This window comes from Arachis hypogaea, chromosome 15 (assembly GCF_003086295.3).
Source record: "Arachis hypogaea cultivar Tifrunner chromosome 15, arahy.Tifrunner.gnm2.J5K5, whole genome shotgun sequence".
NCBI lineage: Eukaryota > Viridiplantae > Streptophyta > Magnoliopsida > Fabales > Fabaceae > Arachis > Arachis hypogaea.
In genome coordinates this window covers 7,037,921-7,048,350 of record NC_092050.1, presented here as the reverse complement: position 1 = coordinate 7,048,350, position 10,430 = coordinate 7,037,921, and the positions used below count along the sequence as shown (strand labels likewise).

General features: G+C 38.6%; 2 protein-coding genes across 2 annotated transcripts; one reads left to right on the top strand and one right to left on the bottom strand.

The window, feature by feature from the left end:
- Window positions 1-950: 950 nt before the first annotated feature.
- LOC112747790 (uncharacterized) lies at window positions 951-2,348 on the bottom strand. The gene is made up of 2 exons (XM_025795976.1): window positions 1,817-2,348; window positions 951-1,771 (listed from the first exon to the last, which is right to left on the bottom strand). Exons 1-2 carry the CDS (start codon window positions 2,346-2,348, stop codon window positions 951-953), a joined length of 1,353 nt encoding a protein of 450 aa, XP_025651761.1.
- Window positions 2,349-4,448: 2,100 nt separating this feature from the next.
- On the top strand, window positions 4,449-8,904 carry LOC112748357 (casein kinase II subunit alpha-2). The gene is made up of 10 exons (XM_025796586.3): window positions 4,449-5,064; window positions 5,170-5,299; window positions 5,594-5,788; window positions 6,374-6,531; window positions 7,090-7,180; window positions 7,369-7,434; window positions 7,918-8,000; window positions 8,108-8,171; window positions 8,247-8,315; window positions 8,464-8,904. The coding sequence occupies exons 1-10, from the start codon at window positions 4,706-4,708 to the stop codon at window positions 8,521-8,523; spliced, it is 1,275 nt and encodes a 424-aa protein (XP_025652371.1). The 5' UTR covers window positions 4,449-4,705; the 3' UTR covers window positions 8,524-8,904.
- The last annotated feature ends 1,526 nt before the right edge of the window (window positions 8,905-10,430 follow it).

Here is a 10,430-nt window from a genome sequence, read left to right as displayed (position 1 = left end):
CCCGGCATATGTCCCGCAGTTTCAGGATCCAGCATATGCCCAGCAGTGGCCGACATATCAGCAGCAGGCAGCATATATACCGGAATCACAGCCGCCTCAGGCACCTGAGCCCTACATACCACATCTGGTAATTCCAACCGAGGGTCACTTTAGTCCGTTGGGTGGATTGGACACCATCAGCTTCTCTAAGGTCCTGAGAGATACATATTTTCTCGGCTCGATGCAACCGCAGGAAGGGCTTGCTACATCTCATCATTCTACTGGTCGTTGTGCCACTTCAGGTCATACTAGTGACTTCGACTTTGATCACTCGACGGGTCATGTAGATCCGCTCGGTCCGTCCACACCACCACGTGGCCAGTTGTTTGATTTGAACGAGTACCCGCAACAGGAAGAGGGAGACTTGGGGTCCGACTTGGAGCACTGGTATGATCTTGGTGGAGCGAGTGCTCCGGGGATGAGTGGCAGCGGTTTGTATGACACTGGTGCTGTGAGCATGACAGATTTAGGTAGTGGTCCTGACGTCGGCAGTAGGCTGGACGCCGGTGTGTCTCAGGGTCATCCGTATAACTTACGGACACAGACTGCGCCTCCGGACAAATACACCCCATCCTTGTATTCGAAGAAGGCGCCGAGGAAGTAGTCTACTGTAGTTGATGGGTGATTCAGGGTTGTATTCATAGTTGTATTCGACATTTGTATTCAGTATTATTATTATGACATATTTAGATGATTCTGTTCAGTAATTATTATTATGACATATTTAGCCTTGTACCCGTGTAACTCTAAAAAATGTTAACTAGGTTACAAACTTTATTTATCATAACGAGATTAAAGACTTTATTTATTATAAATTGTTATCTAGGTTAAAATACATGACGATATTACATAAAAAGTAACATATAATCGTGAAGTAGGTCATAACAAAGTTACAATGAAAAGTTTAACCACTAATGACCTCCAGCGGAGCTTGGACCTGCGCGCTGAGGACATCGGCTGTGGCTATGTCCCTCGCGTCCACATATAGTGCACCGGCGAGGACCACGCATCTCACGTGAATCCATCTCATTCAAGTAGCAGGTGGACTTCGGTCTTCCTTTCGTTGCGCGCCTCAATGTCCAGTTGGCGATCACCTTCGCTCCTTCGTATCTATCCCATGTAGATGGATCATCCATCGGAACAAACTCGCCTCTGTAAACCTTGCAAATTTCAGACATCTTGTACACATCGTTTACGTACACTTGCCAATCGAGACGCTGATTGGCGCAACATGCAAGCACGTGGCGACATGGAAGTCGCTCGACCTGGAAATGGCCACAGTCGCAGTGTCGTTGCGCAAGGTTGACCGTGTAAATGGTACCATCTTGCATTTCGCGAACCTCAAACATCTCATTGCGCCTGTCAAACCGGTTGACCACAACGTTTCCTGCATGTCGGAAGCTTTCTTCAACTCTCTTCGTTGCGAACTCTGAATACGTAAATCCGTTGTGGAGACGCTCATGAGCCTCGGTACTCTTCCGAGTGAACAACTCATTCAGCCGATAGAAAGTTGACCGGACCAAGGCAGTCACAGGAAGGTTGCGTGCCCCCTTCAGGACAAAATTTATGCACTCTACCAAGTTTGTCGTCATATGTCCCCAACGATGACCACCATGGAATGCCAACACCCATCTCTCAACACCGATCTCATCGCACCATTGAGTATATGCCTCACCCCGCTCTTTAAGCCTTTGGTAGTTTTTGTTGTACTCCTGCTCCGTTTTAGAATAGCCTGTTGAACAAACCATTTAGTCGTAAGCAGATGTCACAAATTTACTCTGAATAGAACCATAATAGCGAGTTGATATACCCGTGTTCACCACGAGTTTATGCAAATATGGAGCCTTGAACCTCCTTAAGAAGTTGGAGCCGATGTGCCTGATGCAGTACATGTGCCACGCCCTTGGTGGTGACCATGCACTGTTACTGCGAGCTATTGCAGCATCGATGGAGGTATGGCGGTCAGAAATAATGGCCACCCCATCAATGGTGACAACATATCTCCGCAAATTTGTTAGGAAAAACTCCCATGCGTCTGCCGTCTCACCCTCGACTATGGCAAAAGCAATAGGCACAATGTTTTGATTCCCGTCTTGTGCAACCGCTACCAGAAGTGCACCTTTATATTTTCCATACAGGTGCGTGCCATCAACTTGCACCAGCGGTTTGCAGTGTCTAAATGCTACAATACACGGATAGAAGCTCCAAAAAATGCGATGCAGAACTCTTACACCTTGAACCTCCTCAGTCTCACGGTAAACGGGGAGCGTTTTGATTTGAACACGAGACCTTGGCATTTTAACCGTCATTGCTTTCAACCATACTGGCAGGGTCTGGTAAGAAACTTTCTAATCACCGAAAACCTTGGCAACGACTTTCTGCTTTGCCAACCAAGCCTTGCGGTAACTGACAGTGTAGTTGAACCTGGATTGAACTTCTGCAATTACAGACTTCACCTTTATCGAGGGGTCTGATTCGACCAACGGCCTAATGACATCTGCAATTGTGTCCGAGTCCAACTTGGCATGATCTTGTGATATCGTTCCCACGGTGCACGTGTGCTTGCCATTGTATCTCCTGATCTCCCAACAAGCTTTCTTTCAAATCAAGCTAGCCCGGATTAGCCAATCGCACCCTGCACCATACCCCTTGCATTTCGCATAGAATGTTTGCGGCTCAGACTCATACACAGTGTAATCAACCCCTCTTGAGATAGTGTAGCTTTTGATTGCAGATATCACCGACTCTCTCGATCCAAATTCCATGCCAACACTAAACTCGCCATCTTCCGCCGCAGCGTTGCCTTCACCTATGACATGCGCACCACCATCAGTCAGACGAGGCATATAAAATAAACACTATAGGAAACTTGAGTTAATAATCATAACATACCCGTATTCGCATACTCAGGAATTTCTGGGTCATGCATGGCTTCCAGATCTAGAGTCCGCATAAAAGACGAAACACCAAACGGGTGCTGGCTTATAATCGCATTTGCTTCATTTGGCACCTCCGGATTGCCTGCTAAGTCTCCGTCATCGTTCTCGTCATCGACTTCATAGTTAGCTTCGAACTCCTCTTCACTGTCATTATTTTCTTCTTCCCAATCTATATCACCAAGCTCATCAACATTGACCTCCTCGCCCCGACCGCGCTCGACCCTGATTGCTGCTCAAACTCAACGTACAACTCTATCATCGGCACGTGAAATCGGGTTTGTTGATAAATACAAAACATCTGCTGCATACTGGCATCGTCAGTAATGGGCATTAATTGAAACTGTATTAGCCCACCAAATACTTGCACAGGACTTCTGTATAAAAGGTTGCTCACCCTTTTTAAAATGTGGCTTTGAATGTTATTACAAAGCCCATTTTGCAAATCGACAAAGCTCATGGTACATGGAACAACAAATGATAACGGACATTCACAAACAAAAGTCACTCCTTCATGTGTGTTTGGTATAACTTCACCGTTATAATATACTCGCAAATTTGCAATATTTTCCATAACTTCAACCTCACGTACTCCGATTTTTTTGACACAGCTAACTGCAAAAAAAAAAAAAAAACTAACAACTACAACATATGTATTTGAAAGAGAAGAATGATGAGTAGAATGGGAGTGAGGCCGTTGCGCTGAGGAGTGCTTCGTATTTATAGGCAGGTCTCTTCAGGAAAATATTTTTTTTTTCAACAGACGCAACCTGCGTTTTTCAAAAAAAAGAGGTGGCCCTCAGCACAAAACGCAGATTGCGTTTTGTTATTACATAAAAAAAATTAATTTGGCCCTGCAACGCAGATTGCGTTTTGTTATTACATAAAAAAAATTAATTTGGCCCAACACAAAATGCAGGCGTTTGAATTAAAACCAATTTAAAAAAATTTTGAAAATCCTGCACCAACTAAAACGCAGGTCACGTTTCTTTCCTTTCCTGCACAACAAAAAAAACCAAAACAGGCCAAAAGTAAAACGCATCTTACGTTTTACGCCTGTCATCATAGTAGGGAAAATTTTCTCCATGCATCCATTACGTTGAATATCACCAGGCTTTAATCCATATAAAAAAAAGACCCCCTCTATTCTTATCTTATTTATATTGTAAATGAAATAATAGTGCACGTATCTCGTTTAAGGCTGTTACACACCACATATACACACTTAATGAAATATGTGTACTCTAATTTTTTTTACACTATAACGAGATAAAAGATACGGTATATTTTCGTATAAATACTATAAATTATATATTTTGATAAATAAAATATTTTATTTATTTAAAAAAATCCTCCTGATTTTTGGTATTTACTTATAAGTCATCTAAATTTTTTATAAAACATAAATAAAATATTTGAATAATTTTACCACTTGGAATAAAAATAAATTTTAATAATTATTTATGAAAAAATATTGCTACGTGAACAAGATTACAAGAACAATCTCCTTTGTTTTCAAAATGCAATTCAAAGTTCAAACAATCTCCTCGAGGCTCGAATATCATTTCTAATTTTTTTTTTTGGAAATATTAAGTTTTTAAACTGAAAAACAAAAGTGGAAGAAAGAGAAGAGGAGGGTTTGAGTTTGGAATATCATGAAAATGCTTTTTAGCTGCAACATTTATGCCATTCCCGATTTGTATTGATTTGATTTTGATTTTGATTTTTTGATGGCCATAAGGCCCTTCCAATTCCAATCTTCCACCTTCTCCCGCGACACTTTCCTTTCTCTTTTCCGCACTTACCACCATCTTCATCTTCCTTCTTCTTCTTCCTCCTCTTTCCCCACTCTCCCCTCCATTTTCCTCCTCCGCAGCTTCGCCGCCTCCGCGCCATCTTCATTCTCTCGCCGCAACCGCTCTCATCCTCCTCCTCCTCCACCACCACCACCACCTGACACCCTGGCGCAGAAGATTGGAAAGTCCACTCGCCGCCCCGGCGCCACCTCCAAGGCCAGGATTTATGCCGATATCAACGTCGTCCGTCCCAAGGAATATTGGGACTATGAAAATCTCACCGTCCAGTGGGGGTAACAAATAATCATATTTATTATTATTAATACTTTTATTTCATTTCCTATTTCCTATTTTGTTTATTTAATATCGGTTTAAAAAATTGTGTTCATGAGTTGCAGGGAGCAAGATGACTACGAGGTTGTGAGGAAGGTGGGAAGAGGGAAATACAGTGAGGTCTTCGAGGGCGTTCACTCCACCGATAATGAAAAATGCATCATCAAGATCCTCAAACCCGTCAAGAAGAAAAAGGTGAATCCAATCCCTACACCAATTGCAGTTTGTATTAACTAATATGACTGCTATTTTTAATTTAAAGCAACGCTGCTGTTTTCAGTTTTAGTATACTTTTTCATTTCATTCCATTCTCATATGGCAATGAATGCTGTGCCGGGGCTTCAATGGCCAACTTTGGTCCAGTAGTTCATTTAGTTTGTTGTTAAATTTCTAATTTCAAACCTGTAAGATGTTACCCTTTCCAATAGTCCAATACTCTGGTTGTGTATATAAATTTGTACATCTTATAAGTTGTTATTCTGGTTGCAGATAAAGAGGGAGATCAAAATATTGCAAAATCTCTGTGGAGGTCCCAATGTTATAAAGCTGCTTGACATTGTTAGGGACCAGCAATCAAAGACCCCAAGCCTTATATTTGAATATGTCAATAACACTGATTTTAAAGTGCTCTACCCCACCCTGTCAGATTATGATATCCGATATTATATCTATGAACTTCTAAAGGTAAGTTTTATATTCTATTGGTTGTCTAAGTTCAGCTGTTATATCTTATTTTTGCAGTCATTATTTGTTTTGACATATTTCTGGACACTATGTATGCCGATGCTTTGTGGAAAATTCAGTTATGATTTTTGTATTTTTCTTTATGGTGAAATATTAGAAAGTGGCTGAGTCATTGCTGCATAGCTCTTTGACAGCTTCTTCTGCATTAATCTGACTGTCCATACTCATTTTGGTTGGTTTACTGCAATCCAAAGTATCAGCTATTAGTACAGGCTGTGTTGTATTAGGTCACTAACTATAGTGTTTCACAGGTGTTTGTATTGCAAATGATATATGCTAATATGTTGCCCCATAATTGTCATTCATTGACCGTTAATACTGAGCTGATTTCTTCTGTGTTTATCAATGCCTAGTCAGGATGGTTAGCTTGCAAAAAGCTACCATAGACATTCCTATGTTCCACTGCATGATGTTCCTTACTCTGTATTTTTCCACTGATTTATGATTCTTAAACTTCATAGCTTATGATTTTTTGCTGTCAAACTGCATTAGCAACCGCTAAGTTTTATGAATATTTTCTTACAGGCACTGGATTATTGCCACTCTCAAGGAATCATGCATCGGGATGTAAAGCCGCATAATGTAATGATTGATCATGAGCAGCGGAAGCTTCGCCTAATAGATTGGGGGCTTGCAGAGTTTTATCATCCTGGGAAAGAATATAATGTCCGCGTTGCCTCCAGGTTTGTTATGTCTCTTTATTGGCTTCCTTTGTGGTATTTATAAATGTAGAAAAAATCTCCTCTGATAGATGCAATAAAAGAATGAATTGATTGAGGTTTGAAATAGGTTGTAGAGTGGCTTGTAAGGAAGTTGCTTTTGATTTTTGAAAATCACTTCCATTGCTTATGAATAATGCATAGCAGGAAAATAGACTTTTTCACTAAATGCACTTGTAATATCAGTATCTACTAAGTTGATATTTAGTCTCTGAAGACAATACAATCAAGGCAACGGGATATTGGGAACTACTACGGTGTTCAGCTTCTTGATGCTTCAGTGACAAAGTACCAAGATTATGGTCACTAACAACTCACTCACCCTCTTGTGTATGTGCACGAAGACTAGTGCTTTTCTCTTTTCCTTTTTGGCACTGAAAACTCAGTTTCCTGTCTACCACCTTGTGTTTATTGATTTATTCGATTATGATTTTGTAATTTTTGTGAAATATTTAACTTATCACTTACTCTTGAGAAACTGCTATTTTGTAAATCTTCCCTTTATGCCTGCATTGTTTGCAGATATTTCAAAGGTCCTGAACTTCTTGTTGATCTTCAGGACTATGATTACTCTCTTGATTTATGGAGTCTTGGTTGTATGTTTGCTGGAATGGTAAGTTATCCACTTTCATTAAAATGCAATTTGATTGTTATTTAGGATTTAGTTCTGATTCTTACATTGCATTGGTAACCTTGACATTTGTTTCTTGTCCATAACCATGATGTATCATTTTCTCATTGCAAAGCCAATTTATGGATTGCAGTCTCCTGTTCTGCTTATTGGGGGTCGTTTTTTTACAGATTTTTCGTAAGGAGCCATTCTTTTACGGACATGATAACTATGATCAACTAGCCAAAATAGTTAAGGTTGGTAAGGATTGTGAACTTCACTTGGCAGAGTCAGCCAGATTCTTTTGTTTGCTATGTGTTACTTAGGTGATAATTACTCGATGCTTTGCTTTTGCATGTGTCATGTTGCTAATTTTTAACTTTTATTGTTATTGAAAGCTGAAAACTACCAACGTAATTTTCATATTTTCCTTTTTTCAATTATATTATGTATACCATAATCTGTCCCCTTTCTCTGTTGTGATACTATTGTCTTTCTGTAAAGAAACGAAAAGTATCAGTGTTTGCCCTTGAGAATTGATAACATTTAATGTGAAGTCAATCCAAATTATGTTGTATTGTATCTTTAGAACTGAAAGGATATTTTGTTGGTTCATAGCTATCATACAGCAAACGGTCTCCTTATTTATTAAAACTGAAAGCGATGGAAATTTTGGTTTGATAATATGTTCTCTTGGAAAAAGTTTACTTCTTGAAGCTGTTTTTGTCCTGCTGCGATAGGTACTTGGAACTGATGAATTAAATGCGTATCTGAACAAGTACCGCATAGAGTTGGACCCAAATCTAGCAGCACTTGTTGGGAGGTTAATTTCTAGGCTTTATGATTCTCTATTTATGTTACTTCTGTTTTGTAAGTACTAAATATTACTAATTCCAGAAGTTTGAGCTAAGAAAATTTATATTTTGACAGGTATGCTCGAAAGCCATGGTCAAAGTTTATTAGTGTAGAAAACCAACACTTGGCAGTTCCTGAGGTAGCATGCCTTCTAATTATTCCAGCTTTGATAAATATCTGTATAGCCATTGATTCACATTCTTGGCTTTCATAGGCTATTGACTTTGTTGACAAGTTACTGCGGTATGATCACCAAGATCGACCCACTGCAAAAGAAGCCATGGTAAAGAGCCCAATCTTTTAGCATTCTTTATTTTCTGCAAATTTGTAATACGTTCAATGACACATTTCACCCTTCATGCCACATCCTGTATACATCACATGAACTCATTTTCTAGAAATTGAGTAAACAAATGTTTAATGATGTACAGGCCCACCCTTACTTCAATCCAGTTAGAAATGCTGAAAGCAGCAGAACTCATACACATTGATGCTTGTTCCTCCTCTGTTTGGCTAACCTCTTAAAGTCTGGTGGAGCATGATTTAAGGAGATTCTCCGTTACCCTGTTGTATAACTCAGGTTACCTAATATCCTATTTTCATTTTTATTCTTTCTTTCTATTCGTGATTATTTTTTTGGCATATCTAGGTCTCAACGATTTCATTTGTTTGTGTGCTCCAAATTTGGGAATGAGTGTTGATTCAATTTTAATCAAGTCATAAGCATGTGTTCGTTTTGGTTACTTGTCCCTTCGTTGCATTGACTTTTGTAGTCTTCAAAGTGGATGCAACGGAACAAATTTGCTTAGTTAGTTCTATTGGAACAACATAACAAGGTAGCACTTATTTCATTTTATTTTTCTTTTGGATCATTCCTCAACCATCATCGGGTTGAATTGTGGAATATGTGGGAGCCTTGAAGCTTCAGTGGGATATATATTTTGCAGCACACCACATTTTGCATTTGGGCTATGCAGTTTGACAGAAAAGAAAAAAAGAACATACATCTTTTTCTTTTGCATTGGTTTATCGATTGTTCGAATTATGATCAGTGGTTTGACATAATATTTGTGTGCGTCAGTGCATGTATTTTTTCTCGCCAAATTATGGCAAAAAATGGCCAATTTGTCACCCCATCCTCTGCATTATGAATGTACACTGCCAAATTGGTATCCCTCGTCGTTGTCTGAAGTTTTGTAGGTTCATTAATTTAAGGGTTTGCTAGGTCATTTGTTAATGTCACAGCCAATTATGGAAAATTTTGAAGTTTTAATTTAATCAATAAATTAGATATAGAAGTATCAACTTTTTATCTTGTCAATACACACTTTGTCCTATATTAATATGATAATATCCTTAAGAGTATTTTTTAAAGTGTGATTAAACAAATTTTTTTATAGGAGGATATTTCTCACATCTTTATTGGAGTAGGTGGCTTTTATTTATAAGAGAGGAGTGTAGATGAAAAAAATCAAATGAGTGATCATGGGCAACCCTCCCAACACCAAAAACGAGTGGTCTGGAATCCCGAATCTATCATTAGTGTTTTTTCTTTAAAGCCCAACACCAAAAGAGTGGTCAGCAATCTATCATTATTCGTTAGTGTTCTTTTGTTTTTTGTTTTTTTTTTTTAAAACTCATTTATTATATTCTCAAACATCTGTATTGTTTGGGAACTTTTTTTAATTCTATTCTGACGTTATTAGGAGCATTGAGTTCTTGTTGGAAGAAAGAAGATAATGAAGTAAAGTTGTGTAGTCTATCATTTTTTTGAAAAAAGAGTTGTGTCATTGATTAAGGAGATAAAGACTAAAATTCTTAATGCATTGATGTTTTAAAAACTTAATAACTGTTCTTTTTTTCATTTTATGTACAGTTTTGTTTCTTTTGATCGGATAATCATGCATTGGTTTAGGATGTTGACTAGATAAACCTAATGAAACATAATGAATGGTTTACAAAAGGAAAAAATGAAAGGTAAGTGAGATTATAAACATTAGCCTCATTTATATATACACAAGTTTAAATTAAGGTCAACCTGGTCAGAGATAGATGTAAGAGAGTTCCAGATCCAAAAGACAAAGATCCCCACTTCAACAGAAAGTGACGGACAAGGGTCTACATTATACATTATAGAACTCAACTAACTTTGAGGACAGAGATAGCAGTGTCCTCAATTGTCGTGGATCCTTGTTTGGTGCCTTGTTCACCTAGAATATTACAGTACCTCACATAGTCATTACTACTTACTAGTCACATTCACATACTACTTCAACGGTTGAACCTCGTTTGCCTTAATAATTGCTTCATGACACATCTTCCTAATCCTTTCCATAATCATTTATGCGTATCATTATGCTACTTTCCTCCCACATATCCACTTGTTTGTAGGATGCGC